The sequence below is a fragment of the Homalodisca vitripennis genome, chromosome 6 (assembly GCF_021130785.1).
Source record: "Homalodisca vitripennis isolate AUS2020 chromosome 6, UT_GWSS_2.1, whole genome shotgun sequence".
In the NCBI taxonomy this organism is placed as follows: Eukaryota; Metazoa; Arthropoda; class Insecta; order Hemiptera; family Cicadellidae; genus Homalodisca; species Homalodisca vitripennis.
The window spans coordinates 95,870,475-95,892,053 of record NC_060212.1 but is presented as its reverse complement, the minus strand read 5'-3'; the positions used below and the strand labels follow the sequence as shown (position 1 = coordinate 95,892,053).

The following is a 21,579-nucleotide window of genomic DNA, read 5'->3' as shown; positions in this document are numbered from 1 at the left end:
ATATTAGTTCTGGCCTGTATTAGCATGATTTTTAATTTATTGAGACATTTGCATGTGACGCTAGCTTAGACTTTTTTAATGCATGACTTATAAGTATTGTGATTTCGATGGAACAAAAGAGTAAACCCAAAAAAGAAAGGCCAAAAATATCTAAGAGTGTTCATTATCGATTTGTAACAAATGGTTTTCCTTTTTTTACTGCCAATTGTATAACATTTAACTCTTGAACCGTGCCCACGTCAACGTCAATGTGCGTATAAATGCATTTTCCTATCTCTCCCTAAAAAGAATTGTTCCATCCTCTGCGAAATTCAACAACGGATCTATGTTCCATACAGTATCTACGAGTGTTCATTATCGATTTGTAACAAATGGTTTTCCTTTTTTACTGCCAATTGTATAACATTTAACTCTTGAACCGTACCCACATCAACGCTAGCGAGAACTTCGTGTTTCTGGATAATCAATTAGCAAAAATAGCCCTGACTAAGAAACGACATCATTACGACGCCTTTATATCAGTAACTGTCATCGTAACGTGACTACAACTTCGTCACGGTTACGTCATTCTGTGTTCTATTAAATAATAGAACTGCATCTGCAACTCTAATCTTTTATTACGATCAAATAAATAAAACAACAGTTTGGGGAAATTATCTACCAACAAAAGCAGGCGGCGCAGACTAGTGCTAAACAATAAGGTGGTGCCACTGTTATAAATAAAAAAGTTGCTTAAACAAAAACTCAAAAACTGTACTATGTTATTACATCACATGAGATCCTGACGAGTTGACACATTAACACACAGTATAGATTAAAATCGCTGTTTGTGTTGGCCTGTTTGTGCAACGATATTTTCTAAACTACTCAACGCATTTTTATACGGGTTTCACTGTCGGCTTCGTTATGAATTAGGGCAGGTTCCTAGGTATCATACATCAATGTTTTATTCATAGAAAGTAGAACAAATTCTGTATAGTTGTAATTTTTAGTGCTTACATTGTTAATACTGACTAAACCTTACGGTTTATAACAAAATAACGTACTACAGAATTTTACATTTCAAAAAGCCCACTTTGGCATATTATGTTTATATCCAAAGAATAACCCTCAATAACCATTGTTCCCTTTTAAGATTTAATTTTGTATTAGCATTTCCGAAGCTATTTTCTTGAACTCTGTCTACTACCTCTATATCGAAATTAAACACTTCGATGCAATAGGAGTCGCTCAATAGGCCAGAAGCAATCGCGTAACCTCCAACACGGAATCGAAGTATGGCATTACACTTTGTATTATGACATAATAAAATTAAAAACTTATTTATTTATCATCAGCTCTTCTCTAACAGTTAACATTTAAACATTACTAATACTCAAATCGGCCTTCAGGGGGCCATTTACCCATAAAAATGATTTTTTTTTCAAAAATTTTTTTTTTCTGTTTTTATTTCTTAAACATTCTGGAAGACATGTTTTGACATTTAAATAAGTTTTTTATTGACTAAATCATGGTTTTTTGTGTGGTTTTGTACATGCATACCACTGCCTGACTCCCATTTTTTCGCCTGCATGCAGAAACCTTCATTATGCTACACCCAAATACAACTATCCAACAAAATTATTATTATTATACAATTATTATATAATATATTATATAATTATACAATATAACAGTGGTTGTTTCTCAGAGTTTTTGAAATTGATTTGTTAGGTTGGCAAATACCAGCCAGAAACAATCTGATTTTTTGTACTGGCAAGCAGAAAAGCCAGCTGTTTGTGTTTTGTTTACTTCTCTAGCCTTGTTTTGTTGTGGTCAGTAAACACAGTGTGTTAATTTTTGAAGTTTGCTTTTATTTTCAGTAGAAAACACAAACTATAAATAGTGAATTGATATTATGTTTTATATGTTAGTGGAAGTGTTTGAAGGGACGGTGCTGTCTTCTTTGATTTGTTTTGAAGGTAGACAGATTTGTTTTGAAGAATTTTGGTGGTGAGCTTATGAATTTTTGTATTTTTAGTGAAAATGGCACCGATAAAACATTCTACTATTCAGAAAAGTGCTAGAACTAAGAGTAACAAAAAACTAAAAGCTGCTTTTAGCAGCCAGTAAAGATGGGGGCAAGTGGAAAAAACTTATAGGCCTACCACATCCTGTGATGATTCTAACCCTGTTCCCAGTACTTCTAAAACATCTGAGAATAAGAGTGATTTAATTAGGTCTACAAAATCATTAGGCATACCTACTATTAGAGTAAATGATATAAACACAGCTTTTACTAGGCGTAACTCGGAAGTTAGCTGCGAGGATAACACAAGCCTTCACGGCAGTACGCATAACACACCGGAGTACGCAGTGGTTGACATTAGGTGTTTTGAAGCCTCTTGTTACTAGCCTAGCTTTGCCCTCTATGCTTAAAACAAAATTTAGTTTTGAAGACATCAGACCAACGTGGGTTTGCAATAAAAACTTACGATTTCATGTAAGTACTTGCGAAGAATTAAAAGCTTCTTCTTTTACTTCTGATACAATTGATGAATCTAACAACTTGATGTAAACCGTAGAGTTTGTGAAAAGTTTTACAGCATTAGGAAAAGGTTATGCTGCTGTAGAGCAGTTTTGTATGATTATGAACATGCCTATTTTGAGTAGCAAAACATTTCACAAGCATGCTTCAGTTGTAGCAAATACTGCCATTGATGTCAGTCAAAGTAATCTTGAAATGGCTCGAAAAAGAGTGCGTGAAGTATACAAAGAAATGGATTGTACTGTAACTGACGATTCTGTCATTGATCTCGGTGTAAGCTACGATGGATCGTGGCACAAGAGAGGCCATACATCCAATTATGGCATTGGATGTGTGATAGGAAGCTACAAACTGGCCTAGTCGTAGACTATTGCGTACTGTCAAAGTATTGTCAGGTGTGTGAAATTACTAAGACAGAGTTAGGTGAAGATTCTCCAGAATATAATATTTGGTTTAGTGGACATAAAGACTTGTGCTACAAAAACTATGATGGGTCATCCCCAGCAATGGAAACAAAAAGCTGCGGAAATCCTTTGGCAGAGATCTTTGACCTATAACTTTCGTTATGTCACTATTTTGTCGGACGGTGATTCTTCTGTATTTGGTCACCTCCAGAGCCTTCATATTTATGGAAATGAGTTAGTCCTAACAAAAGAAGAATGTGTTAACCACGTTGCCAAACGCCTTGGGACTGGGCTTCGCAATATTATTAAGACATGTCGTGCTAAAGGTATAACCCTTTGGTGGCAAAGGCTAACGGAATGCTCAAGGAAAACAACAATTATAAAACTGACAAAATATTACAAGAATAGCATCCTTAGGAATAAAGATGACATTTCTAAAATGAAAAGTGACATACTTGCCACTTTACACCATTGTACATCCACAGATGAAGCGCCTCGCCACTCAAAATGTCCTGATGGAGAAAAGAGCTGGTGTTTTTACAAAAGGGCGCAAGCTACAAACGTTACACCTGGTCCGCATAAGGACAACTTGGGTACTGCCATCACGCCACAGGTTCTCAGACACATCTTTCCTGTTTACCAAAGGTTAGTGGCAAAGGATTTGTTGGAAAGATGTGTAAAAGGAAGGACCCAAAAATGCAAATGAGAGTTTGCATGGTACCATATGGAAAAAGTGTCCTAAAACAAGAAACGTTTCGAAAAAGACTCTTGAGGGCGCAGTAGCTGAGGCTGTTTCACAGTTTAATTTTGTAAACTTTTGTATTTTCATTGAGCATGAGTGCTGCTGGAGTCTCTCCTGGAAGGTTCAGTGTAGAATAATAAATATCAGAGACAACAAGAGAGTTACTAGCACTGTGCGCAAGAACAATCTGCATTACAAGAGATATCGAAGGAATTTGAAGCTGAAGAAGCAGAGACTAGAAGACAAGAAGAAGAAGAAAGAAGGGCCTACTTATGGAGCAGGGAACTTCTAGGAACTTATATCCTTATAAGTAAGTGTTTAAACTAAATAAAATGTAAGAATTGTGTCAAGCTTTTGTTTTTTTGGACTTTTCCGAAAGTTTTAAATTTCTGTGTTTTGCGTCGCAGGAAACACTCTAACTTTTTTATTTGTTAATATATCAACTTGAAATTTTTTATGTACTCTCCTAGATACTTTTATCTACACACTGTAGCATGGAAATTACAAAAATACTACAAATAACCCCACAAAAAAAATCTTTTTGAAAATTTTTTTTAAAAAACCTGACTTTTTGAGGAAAAAAATTTTTTTATGGTAATAAATAACTGAATTTATTAAAACCCATGCTACAGTGTGTAGGTATTTGCTTACCCTACAATTAAAAAAAAGAAAATACTTAATTATCCTATAATACTAATAAAACTAGAGTGTTTCCCGTGAAAACAAAAAAAAACTGCTCTCCCCCCCCTAAGGCAATGGGTGGGGGGGAAAGAAAGTTTTTTCATTGAAATTTTTTTTACAAAACTAACCAGGTTATAATAAAATAGTCAAATTAAAAAAAAAATATATAATTAAAAAACTTTTGGTTTTGGGTAAATGGCCCCCTTCACTTCTTTAAATCAGAACTCTTTAGTATCAAAAATAAACTTTAAACGTACTAAATATTTACAACTTGATTTAATTATGTACAAGAAACAATGTTTATATCTGAGAACGTTGACATTAGACAGTTTTATACTAAACTATAATACGAAAGAAAATAACTATAGATCATTTTGAAATAATCTGTTAAGTAAACATCATAAATAGTAATAATGGAGATGTTCAAGTAAGAGAAATGTCACGGGACGGGGTATCAAGAGGAGCTTTCTGCCGATTATTCAACTGAGTTTGCCTCTCACTTGAGACCGAGAACGTATCGGTGCTTGTTCTCTCTCCGAGATGGATCTTCTTTGCCAACTTTTGCTCCTTTGTCTATCGTGAGTATATTCTAAATTTATTGACTAAACGCAGAAAAATGTACTTAAAGTTTTAGTGTTGTGCAGAGATACTCAAAATCTGTCAAATGTTAAAACAGTTTATGTTACTCGAATTGAGAGTAGGTACATCAGATTTTCAAATACACCAGAAACGCACCAGGGACTCTCCAGTTCTTCGGTCCGAGTTTGATAAACCAGAAGGCCTTATTTACGTATTATAAAACTTTGTCTTTGTACAAACATTATTTTACTGTCGAGAGTTGTGAACTATTGTAACATAAACAATAGGACATAAGTACTGATTTTTCTCTATAGCATACACCATAGCCTGAGCCTTTTTTACACCACATAACAACTTTTAGAGATTGTTTGCCGCAGAATAATAGAATAGTATTAAAGATTTTAATTTTCAGAGTAATGGTTATGTTATGAAATTGAGATTTAACCGGTGACCATATCTTAAAGACAAGATATAAAAATAGTTTTAAACGATTTATAATAATATAGTTGCATAAAGGCTATAATTTTAAACCGTTTTGTTGGATATCTGTATTGTGAAATAGTTATAAAAATGTTTCTCACATTACTATGAAGGGCCGCTATTATAGACTAAAAACAATTATACAATGAGAGCTGGTTTACTGATTTGTCCAAGAGAAATGTTTCCTTCCTTAATTTGATCTGGACCAGCTACCAATTACAGCAATTTATCGTATTAAAACTTACAATATATTACATAAAACCTCTCCACCACAACCACGCACTCACGTGTGAAATCGTCAAGGCTATATTATTTTTGCACTTGGTAGTAGGGAAGAGTTCATTTTACACGATGTTAAATAGCTAGGCGTATGGAGCGTATGTAATTTGAGCTTACGGCATACTTTCATCATGATTAAATAGTACTGCCATGGTGGTAGATACAACATCGTGGTTGTTATTTTGCATGCAGGGCTGTCTTATGCCCAGACTAAAATGAATTCGTATTAGAATAAATAAAAAGAAAGTAATTTTTTTTTTGTAAAAAGTTAGAAACACAGAAGAAGCAAGCCTGATTCAAAATTATGGTTTCCGGATAACGGGCCTAGTAGACCTATATACTAGTGCCTAGTCTAGGAAAGCGCATAGATTATTGGGAATGTTTTGGTAATTTAATGTTCTGGAAAAAACCTTTTTTATTTTAAATCACGTATTTTCAAGTTTAAAAAGAAAATACCTTTTTTGGGAACCTCGTTTTGGTGTTTTTAAAATATTTTTATCTCAAAGGTTGCATTTATGATATTCATCAATTTTTTACTCCTTCAAAACTTAACCTCACTTTTATATTCGTAAAGAAATACTTTTAGTTTAAGCTTTTCCAAGAAAGTCCACTGTTTAAAAATATTTCGTGTTTTACAAATTGGACTTGCACTTGCCTTTTCTTCAGAACTAAAACATTTGCGCTTTCAACAATACTTTTCTGAATGGAACATATCGGAATTAAAAGAAAATTAATATATTTTATAGATGACGTATGTAGTATATTCAACACACAGGTTAGTATTGACAGGCTGTTGAGATTTATTTAAGAAAACAATAGACTGTTAAGTTGTGACTGCTTTATCTATGAAATCCGTACAGCTTTATTATATACAACGTAACAAATGATAATTCTGTTAGGAATTATAAATGAAGTGGTTGCGCATTCCTGATTCATTATGCTTCATAGAGCTGATAAATATTTGCAGACCAATAACTACTCCGCATCCCTACAGTAGTAGATTGAAGCCACTGATCAAATCAAATATTTTACTTTTCCAGATCATCACAAAATGTATAGTAATCGTCAAAATGCTATTTTTTATTATTTTAAACATCTACATCATATCGAAACCGTTCGTACCAAACCGCCAGCCTTACACATGCACTCAGCCTGGTAATTGTGGTGAAAGGAAGTAGGGCAGACTGCTTACTATTATACTAGGGTATAAATACATTTAGGGACAATAGCTCGGGTAAAGTTTTGTAGCGATAAGACATTTTAATGTCTGTTCTTAACATATAAAATCCGATTTCACAGCAGTATACCTTAAACCATCCTACAAAATAAATTAATTGTGTGGCGTCTGCCACTTTTATTTTGTTGGCCGGTAGTCGGGCCAGTAGCTGTGCTGACCTTTTTTTGTTCTCCGCCACAGCTGGTCTTGTCTTCCGCGTTGGCTAGGTTGTTAACCTCGTTGCTAGATCAGCTGTTTTGATTACTAGTGATTACCGTTTGCTGTTAGGGTGATTAACTAAAGGAATTTAGCTCGCTCTCTTTTCCATTATCAGTCTCCGGGTGAAGACGCCAAATACCTCCGTGGATAGAGAATTAGTTTCGTTCTTCAAAGCTGGCTGCCCCGCTCCCTATAGCTCCCGTTAGTGTTACTTTAAGTCCTTGCCTTCCAGAAAAGATCCACGTACCTCCTAGTTTATTATAGGGTCCAGTATACGCTTTCCAAATTCTGAGCAACCAACGCTTAAATTCAACCTCAAATATTGCAATTGAAGTACGAGTATAATATACAATGAGTAAATGACATCCCTTTTTTCACGGCATTTACTCAAACTCTTGGGGTGTGTTCATTTCTCTATAAGCTCCTAACAGGATTAAAGTCAATTAGACAAATAGTTACTTTTCATTAATGCAATTATATTGATTCTTTAGAGAGTGATTAGAAAATGTAGTCTCGAAAGTTAACTGGTATGTTGCAGGTATCCCAGTTGTTCTGAGGGTTATCATTACACATCCGGAGGGTCTCTGGCGAACGTTAGCTCCGAGGATACTTGCTCTGAGATTGTTCAGAGTCTGCACGACGTGATAGCGACGGCCGAGTGTCACCTGGCAGATCCCGCCGAGTATCCGCCACACTACGATGTGCAACCGCTGGAGGAGTTCGACTACATCGTGGTGGGCGCTGGGTCTGCCGGCTGTGTCGTGGCCAGCAGACTGTCTGAGGAGAAGAACTGGAACATTCTCCTGCTGGAGGCAGGGGGGAACCCGACCAAGACTACGGAGGTGCCAGCGTTCATGCTCTACCTGCAAGGGACCAGCGTCGATTGGGCCTACAGAACGGACGAGGAAGGGGAAAACTGTCTGGGGATGTCAGACAAAAGTTGTAATTGGCCCAGAGGGAAGGTCCTCGGAGGTAGCAGCTCGATCAATGCGAACCTCTACGTCAGAGGGAACCGTAGAGACTACGATTCTTGGTTGAACGATGGAAACGACGGATGGGGCTATAAAGACGTCCTGAAGTACTTTAAGAAGTCAGAGGATTTGAAAGCGTCTGAAGTATTGTCAAATAAGGACCATGGTGTGTACCACGGTGTGGGAGGATTGCTTCCTGTATCTACTTACAACAATTCAGAGCTAAAAGAACTGTTACAAGCTTATGAGGGTGGGATGGAAGAGCTAGGATACAAATTTAACTCCGATTGTAATGGAGAGTCCCAGTTAGGTTTTGTGTCTCTCCAAGGTACGATTATTGATGGAAAGCGTTGTAGTTCTGCCAAAGCTTTCCTCTCTCCAGCGAAAGATCGAGAAAACCTCAAAGTTTCCAAACATTCTCTAGTAACACGGATTATAATAGATGAAGACACCTTAACGGCCACTGGTGTCGAGTTTATTAACAACAGAGGAGAAACAGTAGTGGTGAGAGCAAGGAAGGAAATCATTGTATCAGCAGGAGCGATTAACTCCCCTCAGTTACTCATGCTCTCAGGCATTGGACCTGAGAACGAACTAACTAATTTAGGAATAAAAGTGCTTAAAGATTTGAAGGTAGGCGAAAACCTTCAAGACCACATGTTAATGACTGGGATTTTAATATCTGTAAACTACACTAAACCGATCAAATCAGCAGAAGAAAAGATGTTCGAGTATCTTATGAGTTCATCGGGGAGATACTCAAATATGGGATTTCTAAGTACATCGATGTTCGTAGATGTCGACGGGGATGATTATCCTGATATACAATTCCACAATGTCGACTGTGATCATGACTCCGAAGATGAAGTCGAGAGGCTGATCATCACTTCGTATTATATAGATAGGGAAATAGCACAAGCATATATCGAAGCAAATAAAAACCGCCACATAGTCTTGACAATGCCGACCCTCATGAGGCAGAAGAGTAGGGGAAGAGTGTGCTTGAACAGTTCGGACCCACAAGACCAACCGAAGATAATCTGTGGGTATTTAACACACGAAGATGACATAAACGTATTTTTAAAGGCAATAGAGTTTGTGGAGGATCTGATTAATACCAAAGCGATGAAATCGATGGATGCAAGATTGCATAGGATCGACATCCCGGACTGCAGTCATCACGACTTCCCTTCGGAGGCCTACTGGAGGTGTTCTTTGAAGTATATGGTGACGACGACTTACCACCCTACGTCGACTTGCAAGATGGGGCCTTCAGGAGATCCTGACGCCGTGGTTGATCCTAGACTGAGAGTCCACGGGATCAAGTGCCTTCGTGTCGCAGACGCTTCCATCATGCCCAACATTGTCACCGGAAATACGAACGCTCCTACGATAATGATCGGGGAGAGAGCAGCCGATTTTATTAAAGAGGACTGCAGTTAGTTTTATTAGTAATCCATTGTTTATTGAATTTGAACACACGTTTTAAGAAACAAAATGTTATATTAATACTAGAAAATCAATAAAAAACTAACATAGTATGTTTCAGATGATTGATCTATTCAGTTAGGATTCATGAAAATTGTATGCCAAGATATCCACGTCGAATATCTACATTATAACGATTATCTTGCAATTCTAGACAGAAATAAAATACAATATTAAGAACTGTAACATTCGGAGCACTTTATGTTTACACTATATAGTACTCATATTTTAGAATAGCAAGGAATTAAAAAAAGTCAAATATTATTTAAAAATCAACTAATTCCTTTATACTATTTCTCTACGTTGTAAGCGTTTTAATAAATCTCGTTTTGTTTTAATTATTCAATTATTTTGTATTATTATTGGGTATATATTACGATAAAATATTAAAAAATATAAGTATAGCAATGTTTGATACCTAGCATTAGCCTTATATCTTTATGTCTATCTGCACGATATCTTGAATACGAACTGATCTATAGACTTGAAATGTTGCATTAAGCTTCATTTCTAAATAGGAAACATTGATTTCAAACATGATGAATGTCACTCCATGGGTTTTTACTGAGCGTTAGTGAATATCTTTTCGACATATTCATTCGAAACGTGATACATTCAGATTTTTGTTTAGTAAATTGGATTTCATATAAGTGTTTAAATAATAAACTTCAACATACCAAGTCACTATAAAATGATGTTGGGATAATTAGACTATAAGTGTTAATATGTAAATTTGTGCATCTCTTATGTGTGTACTACAAGTGCACAAGTCAAATCTCATCTCCGACTTTTAACTTAGACTTTCCATCCTACTATATTTACCTTTTACAGTATGAATAAAAAGTCTACCCTCAGTCACCAAAAGATTTTGTTATGTGTGTTTGTTGGGGTAATTAGTCTACCTGTATATGCGTAATATGTCACATTGTTATCCCGATCAAGAAAATACAATACACAGGTCTTGAAAACTTACTTCGGTCAAGAAGCGTCTATTTCTAGCTTTTATCACATATTTCAGGTCTAAGATGCTTCCAGTACCACCATATTAGAGTTTGCCTTGTCCTGTCGAAGAAAAAAAGTGTACTTACAAATAGGGCCAAGAATCCTATTTCGATTAAAAAGTACCTACTGCAGACCGTTTAAATTTACTTACAATGTTACAATTTAGCTTGCCGTATTGCCTCGATCAAACTACTATATAGTTCGATTATGCAGTTCTTGGAAATCTACTTTGGTCAAAATCATCTACTATGGGCTTCTGTAATATACTTACCGTCTCAAATATTTTCAGGGACATAGTTGGGTCTGCCTTTTTGTCCTGATGAAGAAAATATACACATAAGTAGGACTGAGAAGCCTATTATGGCCTAGGGAGAAGTCCTGCCCATTTCCTATGTACTTTCGGTATAAGGGAGAAATCCTTATTAAGGTTACGCAACATTCCAAACTAAAAGTTTTTGTTACGTTGAGGCATGTTAGTATTAATTTCTCTGTTTTCCCATAAGTACTGTTAAAATGCCACATCACAATGTCAAGGAAGCCCACCAGTTTAAGTAACGTATGCGAAAACATTCATGACTTTGTTCATTAAGGTTGATCTTGTAACAGTGTTTAAATAATGTATAAAATGCATTAGATTATTTAAATTCATCAATGGCACGATCAGGAGTAGAATTTTGATGTTAGCTTTTTATTTACTATCTGCATTACACTACTGATCAAGCACTGTTTACTTAATATTTGATCAAATTTAAATGTAAACCGATGTTTCAGCCAATTTGTCGACATAAAATTGAAGGTGTGAACAGCTGTTTAGTGCTAGTTTAATTTAGATTATGGATCGTAAAAACTACATTTTTCTGAATTTCAAAATATTCCAGGTACCTTTCCTTTTATTATGCTTCATAAAAACCTTCCTCGGATTTCAATGGACATTTTACAAAAATAATCAACCGAATTGGTCCAGCGGTTCTTGAGTTTAGCGATTACCAACACATTTAACGATTCATTTTTATTTATAAGACTAGGTATAACCATGCCTTTGTTTAGTAATTGTGTACGCCTGTGCAATAGTCATTCACCGCCCCCTCATTTCAACCTACACCTTCCCATCATCCACTAGCCACCTCCGTAGGCCTACAATAACACATATGTTAATGTATGCATCATACAGTTGAGTTAACTCTGACAGTATAACAACACTAAATACTCAACATTTTAAATGTAATTCATAAAATGAAGTAACCACTATACGATTAAAATGGGTTGAAACTAATAAAAAACTATTTAGTATATTAGCGCTGTATATGCTTCAAATAACAAATATATCTTCACTGAAACATATATCTGCCATACATTCCCCATGTGTATGTTAGGACTATTCTCTGGAAAGTCAATCAGTGGTTATCTTCCAGCTTGCCTATGGACAAACTCGCCAATTACTTACATACTGTTTGTATTTCCGATTGTATGTCCGTTTGTATGTCACCAAACTTAGACTGTTTGTAAGTCCGATTCAATGCAAGGCACACTCGCAAACACAGTTCGAATGTAAATATCGTAGATAATGTAAATATCTGAATGTATATCTCAGCAAGCAATTAATTTTTTAACCTGACATGGGAGGTTCAAAGTCCTTATGAAAAGTGGTAAAAATTATTAAAACAACAGTTACTACGGTATCTTCTTGCAGTTCTGAGTGCGAATGGGCCGCGCACAATCTTTGCAACACCGCCCTCAGCAGTCTGGCACATCGCGTCATGCGTTTCAACAAGGGAGTGCCGGCCGCGATAAATTTATAAAATCTGTTCAATGAAACCAATGTTAAAAATAAAGTTTTGAGTAGTTGTTTACAAAACTACACACCCAAAATATTGACTTTAAAAGTTCCGTAACGTAACCAATATCAAAGTTTTTAACCGATTGGTTCAATTTTCAATTTAACATAATTCACATTATTTTACCTCTACTAGTTATTTCATGATTATTGTTCAAATTCTTGTAGATATCCTTGGATATACTTTTTGATCCGAGAGTATGGGGGAGCGTTAGGTGGCATGGTGCAGCGGCGGTAGATTGCCTTTAGAACAATATCTTGTGATATACACTAAGCTATGTATGTTACAGAGCGCCGCTGTCATTTAGACAACATTATAATTTCATGAATCATGAGTAATATATTATGTATTATACTTATTTTAATGCGTTAAAAGATAATATATACAATTTTGCCACCCTGTGCGTGAGCACAAAATTGCACGTGTCTAAATACGGGGCTGTGTGTAACAGATATGATTTGAAAGAATAGGTAATAGGATTTCAAACATTTGCCAAACTTATATATTACAAAAATAGAACATTGTAAACCTATTATCCTTTCTAATCCATCGTCAATAAGAAACTTCAAACAAAGAAAATTTATTATTTGTAAACAAATTAAATTAATTGTAAGCAAGGTATCCAATGTTATACCCCTTTCAAAAATATCAGAGTTCAGAAGGAATCTAATCAACCGGTTGTACTTTTAATCGACCGAACCTGTATTTTAGTTAGTCAAAACATACTCCTCAGTTTTGGTATACTTCTTCGTACAAGATGTATCTAACACTTCTGATCTTCAAGCGTAGTTTTAATTCCCTTTTATTTTTGTTTATTGATTTCAATCATCTTAAGACGTGCATGTTTCGCGGCAAGTGTTGGATACTTATAAGGACTTTTGAATATAAAATACAGTTTTTGTTACCATGCTGTACAGTACGAGTAATTTTATGATTATCACAAAAAATTTTAATATTTATTTGATAAAGAACTACTTATCGATCAATGTTTAAAACATCAATAATCTAATACTTGCAGTTTATAATTTTAACATTTCACAATTGTACATTTATGTGGTGACATATTTTATACAATATGTCTATACTTATTTATACAATAATATGGTCTAGCATATAGTCATTTTGATATAAAATCTGTAATACAACAAATTATTTTATTTGCTTAAGTAAAAATATTTGTCTCAAAACTGAACAAAAATTATATATTTTAGAAATATTTCTTCAAGTTTAGGCTTTCACGAGTTCATCATACAAATCTCTAATCAAATAATGGTTATATTATACGTTTCAATATACACGTTTCTTTTTATGCTGTTTAATTATTTATAATTTTCACTACACAAATTAAGTAGAGATTAGTTATTTTTTTTATATTTATATTGTCCAAGGGGATTCCAGACGATTTACACTGTTAGCTTGTGGGATAATTAAAAAAAATTAAGATCAATTTAGTTTTCTAATGTTTTGTTTTGCATCTAAGTGAAAAATGCGTTATATTTATAATTATTATACTGTATTCATGTTGACACCATGTGAGTAAATTTAATTTTAATGTGGGTTTTAAGTGTTAACGATAACACTGGCGGCAGTGGTCATACTGTGAAGTTACGAATTCGTGATTCCTTGGTCTTGATTTGATACTCGTCTCTCAAGTTTCAATTTTGAAGTTGTGGTGCTGGTGTTACCGGTTGTGAGTTGCGGTTGGATTCGTTTTACGTTTCTGTAGTTTATATTAATTTTGCAGAATCCATCAAATAAAATGTAAGTCTATTCCTCATTACATGTAATAATTGGAAACTTTCGTATTATTGTGGAGATTTATATTATACGCCATACTGATTGGCCCAATTGAATTGGTTAGACCTAACCTCCTACACACATTTATTCTAGCCTATCATATTATTAATTGATTAACAGTATCTTTGAATTGTTGATTGCTGCTTTTAAAACAGCAAACAAATTTAAGTTTCAGTAATGTAGATAATCAAATAAATAACTTATAATTCAATTGAGGTGGTAGCCACTTATTATACTTCAGCCTTGTTTCTATTTGGCCGGTGTTTAAATTTTTATAAATTTAATGTTTCTTAATCATTTTATATGCTATGTCAAAAATAGCTTGCTTGGTCACAATGCTTCATTTATTTCTAACATGTTATTAAATTAAACCTTATGCTACAACTATTACTTCAACATAATTTTGAACTAAACTAACGATTTCGCTAGCTGGTATACACTGAGTGAGTTCAATTTCTCAATATACTTGTGGTCTGAGCTTGAATTTGGGTACTATCTCGAGGGGTGTTTTTCTTATTTCGCCAAAAGTGTGATGTAGCACGTCACTGAAGCCCATACTGATGGCCAGAGGAATTTTTTATTGGTATTTTTCGTCCTCAGATAACGTCCTAGATCGCCCAACTTATCTGACGTCGAAGATCTATGTTTGTAATTCATAATCATTAAAAAAGGTCATGTCATTTAAACTTTCATTAGGCCTACTTGGAATGCCATCATGGAAAATTCATCATGAAGTGCAACTTGGAACAAAGTAATTATTCTTCTTATATCATGAACTGTGAGATACAAATAACTGAAAATGTCATGAGGAACTTGTCAAATAACTTAGATTCTAAATCTTCTTTACAGATAATGGCTGAAGCCGACTTCAATGATTTGGTAAATGCCGCCGAGCGGTTGGCTTCAGAAGTAGAAGGTACAGGAGAACTGCCCAGGGTGGACCGAACTTTGAGACAGGTGTTGGAAGCTTCACACGAACTATGGGCACGGGTAACAACAACAGGTCCACAAGATATTCAAGCGTGAGTCAATTTTTATAAACATTCACATTTTACAGAGAATTTCATAGACCTCTATTTTAATATCCTTTTCAGTAATGCAGATAAAACTTTGCAAAGTAGTGTTACAGGGGTCTCGTATTGTCGTTTTACCACTTGAAATAATATATTAAAATACTTTATTATTATTTACTGCTCATAAGATAATTTACTGTAACACGTCTTAACAATACAAACATTACACTATTGTTAAGTCTGGTACATATTCAATTTAACCTTTTCCGGGCCAGGCGGCAATATATTGCCGCTATAGATCGTGTCTGAAAAGTGCCAGGCGGCAATATATTGCCGCCTTGATATTCGTCGTTTTCTTAAATAAATACGACGTCAAATGATTAAAGTTTTATGTTTTTTTATTCCCTGGTATATTTGTAGATAATTAATACATGAATATAATTTTTATTTTGGAGGTCTATGCATTTTTATTTTATAATTGTCATGTGACATTATCAGGTGACTCGATCTATTGTTGTTAATTCTTTATGCTTTAGTGTAATCGTACTATTGTATGCTGGATTCTCCTTCATTATTTTATTTTGTGGTTGTAAATATTAGTAGTGTTAGTAGTGTTACCTGCTTAGCTATTGTATGTAGTAGTTACAATCACTGACAATTTGCGATCTCACGGGAGTGAAATTGTAAGTAGCATATTTGTAAATAGAAAAAGTGTAAATAAATTTCAAATAAAATTGTGTAAATATTTCTTGGTAAATAGTGTTTTTAACTGTATTGAAACTGCTTATGGATCCTACAATCATCTGTTTACCGGTACATCCATAATGTGAATATTTATTTTAAGTTTCTTGCAGTGTAAGAGTCAGTTGCTTTATCACTCGTTGAGAAGTACAATTATGCGTATTTATACAAAATGTGTCATAAAATATTTATTTATGAGAGAAATAACACAAAATTTTGTGTGGTTGAGTTCCTTTATAAATATACAATATAATAACATAGCTTCCTACAGTAAAATTATTTTTCCTTTTTTAGTTATTTACAAAAAAAATAAAAAAATAAAAAATTTTTTATGTAATCCATTAAAACATTATTTTTTAAAAATTTTAAATTACTTAAAACTACATCTATATATTTTTTTGTTGATAGTATATATCTATATGAGTAATTTGGTGCAACTTTTAGGTCATTCTCTAATGTCTATGAAAAGTTATAAATTTTAATCTAAGAGACTGCAAAATCGCCAATTTTAGCCTGGCACTTTTGACTAGTCACAAGGGAATATGATATGTGAAAAAATTTTGCAACATCTCATATTTGGTCCTGGCCCTGAAAGGGTTAAATAAAATTATAGTTTAGATTTTCTCAAGAATAAAAGTTGTGAGTTGTAACCCTCTCAATGAAAGATGATTGAAGCAATGTGTATGACAGCCTATGGCTTTAAAAATCAAGGGTCGTACACTGCTGGACAGATCATTATGCCTATCTTGGTGTGTACCAGTGGAGTATCTAAGTTATGTGTTGAAGAGCTTAACTCTGTGTTGTTTTGTTACAAAAACTCTTGTATCCAGATTTTAATAATATAAATTCATGAATTTGGTATAAAGTTTGTAGATCAGTTGTCTATGAATCAGATACAGCATGCCCTAAGCCTGCAAAATGTCTATATGAACTCACTGTTCCTGATTAAAATCTGTCTATGTGGTGTGCTAATGTGTCTATACGAGGTAGAGTCAAAAAGTTCCCAGAATTTATTTAAATGTATTTATTGAACAAAGTTAAAATTGTAAATCTATTTTCTCTCAAAATACTCTCCTGCAAAAGTACATTAGCCCTAATGCTGTATAAAAAACCCTTTAGGAAATCATTGTGTGAAAGTTATGTATTTATTTCGTTGCCATTTCCTTGACAGCCTCAGTATCTGTAAATCATTGTTCTTTCAACAGTGTTTTAAAAACGTGGGAACAGGAAGAAATTGGCTGGAGGCAAATCAGATGAGTAGAGTGGATGTTCAAGGCTAGATAATTACACACTAACAAAGGCCCATGTGCAGAGAATGTTGTCATGACCCAAAAACAAAATGTTTCCCACCCATTTATCAGGGCGTTTCCTCCTGGTGGCATTTCTTAAGTCCCTAAGAATTTCTACATAAAGTTCTTTGGTCTTTGTTGGTCTCTCTGGAATTAACTTGTACTGGATTAAACTTTTGTAGTCAAGAACACGTCCAGGATAACTTCCCTTGCTTTTGTACAAGAAACTTTTTGTTTCCTTTGGAGATGTTTTCGTTTTCTGTTCAGAGAACTGAGGATTTTGTTTGAGAGTTATAGAAAAAACACCATGTTTCATCACCAATTACAATGTTTTTTACAATCAATTAACTCACCACCCATTAACCCATGTAGGTTTTGTTGCATTCTGGTTAGATTCTGATTTTTACGGCGGTTGTAAAGTGAGCGCGTCAGTCGAGTTTAGAATCGACCGCTCCACAGACGAGCCGTCACATGTTTTGTTTGCGCTGCTGTTTATTTCACAAATGATATTGAAAGTTTTTAAGTGTAAATGGGTTTGTAGTGTTAGTATCTTCATATTATTTTGTTTGTGTATGTTGTTCTAGTCTGTGTGTAAGTAGAACAATGACTTGACCGTGAGTTACGGAGGTCGTAAGCAGCTAGTACTTTACTAAATACGTTTGTATAGTTTTTATGTTTTTTGTGTTTGTCCAGTGATATTTATAAACAATGAGTTGTAAAAACATTGCTGACAATGAAGACCTAGTGTTGCAGGCATTAGATTTAAGCATTAGCAGTGTACACAATACACAGAGTGTTAGGTTAGGTTAGAACATTTCTAGTTTTGTAGTGGTTCATATTTTCATATTTATCTTCCAAACTTTATTTATAAGTAAAAAAAAATGTATATGTCTTTTTATAAAGAATTAAATGAAGTATAAGATAGAATAACTAAAAGTGAAAAAATAAAATATTCCAATAACACTAAGTTGTGTCAAAATAAAAAACAAAATGTTTTTGCTCATAAGGTTTTTATTAATAATTTTTTTGATTTGTACAAAAATGTTAAAGGAGCGATCAGTGTATTAAATGTATAAAGAAAATATATTTATAAAAAAAAAATCCCAAGACATTATACCAATAAATAAATTTGTTATGAATTTTTAACCAGATCCTTGCAGAATCAGGCATTTTCGCTCGGCATTTTATGCATACCATATAGCAAAACGCTGCGGCACTCAAAGGGTTAAACAAATCGTAGCAAACACGAAAAAAGCACAAGGTTATAGTATTATAACTTGATTCACATTGTTTTTCTGGGGTTGATACATATTTATATGTATAGTACATGTTCTTTTGTTTAATTTAATAACATTTGTCGTCATAACCGTACCTTCTCTTAATCGGCGTTTAGGCACCACATCGGCCATCACGAGACGGTACCATGACAAGAGGTTACTGGGTTAACATTCGATTTTCTTTGTAGTTGTCAGTTAGCATCTTTTGAACTATTGGCAAACAAATTTGATACATGTTCAAATGGTCATGAAGGATGACTTAGTCACTACCATGTAATAAATTTACCTCAAATGCAATTTTTTCAATTGTTGTCTCCTCTTTACTTGTATATCTTGCTGTACTCGTCCAATGTTTTCATCATTGATTGCAGTTGAACGTCGTCCACTATGAGGGTCATCTTCAATCCTCACACAACCTTCACGGAAAAGTTTTTGTCATTCATAAAATTTCGACTCTTCTTCATCGCCTCATATCCATAAGGATGAATTAACAACTTAAGGGTCTCACTAGGTGATGACTTTTGAAGCAAAATACAGAATTTAATGTTTGATCACTTTTCATTAATTGCCATTTTTTTTTAATTGAGGTTAACTCACAAACACATAAAAACAATCTCCAAGTAAATAATGGCAACTGAGCGATACCTACATTTACAGATATTCTCTTCCCAGTAGTGGTAACAACTGATGCAAAACAAACTTCCCACCGGCGAGTGTGCTAGATGTATATTTAAATCGATTCCAGGAACTTTTTGACTCTACCTCATATATTATTTTTCTGTAGGAGCATGAAAAAATTCACTGATGTAATGCTTATGTACATATATTTTTTTGTAGGTATGCAATAAGTAATAAAAAATAAATAATCTGATGCCCACAGAAATAATACAATAGCACTCAAAGCATAGATCAGACAACAGTTGGAGTTCCCTTTCTAGTTCAATTAGGCAACACTCTGAATATTTCTGTTTTAAATTCTAATCATATACAGATGAAGACAAAAAATGCAAGTTGATATCGAACTTTCTCTAGGAAATTGTGTAATAGTTAGGGCCCGTTCTGCACAAGATACTCAGTTTATTGTATGTCATAGTTAACTATTCTTAAAGATGCTTATGTACTCATTTTAGCATTTTTCTCGTAAACGTCATCTTGAATAAATTTAATAATGTTGGGTATTGTACAAAAATCGTAACTGAATCTAAAATTAATAGGTAGGAATTAAAAGTTTTGCTTCAACCTACTGTACTAAGTACTTCCATATTTTACAGAAATCTGTTGCTCGGAAGTAAAGGTGTAGATTTACCTCAGCTGTCACAGAAACTAGAGTCATTGAGCACCAGAAAGACATTTGAACCTCTGGACCCTGTACCAGACAATGATATCCATAGCTATCTGAAGAATGAAGCAGAAAATGCAATTCTCACACTCATAGAGACCACTCACAAAAGGGTAAGACTTATTGGATAAAGAGTAATTGTTCTGCCCGTATCATATTTATTATCCAGTTATATAAGAAACATGATCAGATCATTCATGAATTGTTTATAATCACTTGTTGACAATGGATTATTTTAACCCTTATAACGTCACAGACGCTGTATGGCGCATAGACAAACTATCTCCAAACGGCAAAGACGCGGTACGGCGCATCGACACAAAACTGCGTCTATAGCAAATTTAAGTTCCTTTTTTAAATCCGATCAATGTCACTAACGGTATGCGTCAACCATGTGTGTGGGTTATTGACCTATGTTCATGCGTCAAAATATAGCTGTCGCGTTACATTGTTTGAAACAATAGACGCGGTGTCTAGGACACTCTCCCCACCACACGGCAACAGACGCCGTACAGCCCGCGGGCGCTTTTGTTTGCAGTCTGGCTTCAGGTAGTGCGTGTCTAAACCATCGCTGAGTCGGTTTCCTTCGTCCGTGTTTTCTGTTTATATGGTTTTTTATTTATTTTGTTCAAAGTATTGATATCTTAGTTTTAGTATTCATTTAGTGTTTTTTAGTGTCATTTTAGTGTTTAGTGTCACCTATTTAGTGTTCATTATTAGTGATAAATAACATGTCTCGTAACATTGACGATCCTGAGTACAGTGACTTTGTTAGTCATCTTATGAACGCAACCTTATCTAGTACTTATGGAGACATTATTTCAAGTGATGAAGTACAACATTGAAGATAATACAGACAAAACCACAATAACTACTACGCCTTCCTTCCCAATTGGAACATTACCTTCTACTTCGACCGCTAATGTGCGTATTCGTACTGTAATCTCGAAAAAAAGAAAACGTAAACAAACTGTGTCAAACAAAAGACCAACAAAGACTGCACGAAATGTTCCCACCCCCAGCAAATGGAGAAATGTGAACTGCCAGCGACCCCGGGCCAAGTAAGACGATTCCTATCTATAATATCAATTCAAGGTACAAATTTACCATCATATTTTGACAAAACTACTCAGCCTATTGAATATTTTTTGTTTCTCTTTTTTCAATAACGAAATAAGAGATTACATTTGTAATGAAACAAACTTGAATGCTAACGAAAATAAAAATAAAAACCAATTTCCTAAATCACGGATTAGACAATGGAAAGAAATTAATGACACTGATCTCAAAGCCTTTTTAGGGACTGTAATCAATATGGGCTTGATAACAATGCCTACCGTTGAATCTTATTTCAGCACAAAAATTGGAAACAAGTATAACCTTTTTTTTCACAAATATTTTCCCCAAAGAGATTTCCTAAATATTTTTTGGAATCTACACTTTAACCATGACGAAACACCCCGTATAGAATTTCTGAGAGACCAAAAGGGTTCCTTATAAGTCCCCTAATAGACCATATAAAAAAAAATGTGCAAACTTTTTTACACCCCTGGTAGCAATTTGTCAATTGATGAAAGTACAGTGGCCTATAAGGGAAAGGTTTGGATTCAAGTATATAATCCCCTAAAGCCTAATAAGTTTGGCATGAAAGTTTTTGTTGCATCAGATTCGGAAAATGGATATATATGTGATTTCATTCC

The 21,579-nt window shown here is 34.4% G+C and overlaps 2 protein-coding genes across 2 annotated transcripts in view; both read left to right on the top strand.

The window, feature by feature from the left end:
• The first annotated feature begins 4,798 nt into the window (after positions 1 to 4,798).
• On the top strand, positions 4,799 to 9,932 carry LOC124364572 (glucose dehydrogenase [FAD, quinone]-like). The gene is made up of 2 exons (XM_046820130.1): positions 4,799 to 4,932; positions 7,666 to 9,932. The coding sequence occupies exons 1-2, from the start codon at positions 4,895 to 4,897 to the stop codon at positions 9,539 to 9,541; spliced, it is 1,914 nt and encodes a 637-aa protein (XP_046676086.1). The 5' UTR covers positions 4,799 to 4,894; the 3' UTR covers positions 9,542 to 9,932.
• A 4,099-nt stretch (positions 9,933 to 14,031) lies between these two features.
• LOC124364570 (nuclear pore complex protein Nup93-like) overlaps positions 14,032 to 21,579 on the top strand; it is a 45,946-nt gene continuing 38,398 nt past the window's right edge. Inside the window, exons 1-3 of the mRNA XM_046820128.1 lie at positions 14,032 to 14,184; positions 15,070 to 15,242; positions 19,812 to 19,992. Coding sequence (XP_046676084.1) covers positions 15,073 to 15,242; positions 19,812 to 19,992 — 351 coding nt within the window. The 5' untranslated portion in view covers positions 14,032 to 14,184; positions 15,070 to 15,072. The remainder of the gene's footprint in view (positions 14,185 to 15,069; positions 15,243 to 19,811; positions 19,993 to 21,579) is intronic.

Excerpts from the sequence above, each read along its gene's own strand:
- LOC124364572 (XM_046820130.1), top strand. The coding sequence starts at position 4,895 with ATGGATCTTCTTTGCCAACTTTTGCTCCTTTGTCTATC. Across the intron at positions 4,933-7,665 it reads CTTTTGCTCCTTTGTCTATC|GTATCCCAGTTGTTCTGAGG; the intron begins GTGAGTATATTC and ends GGTATGTTGCAG.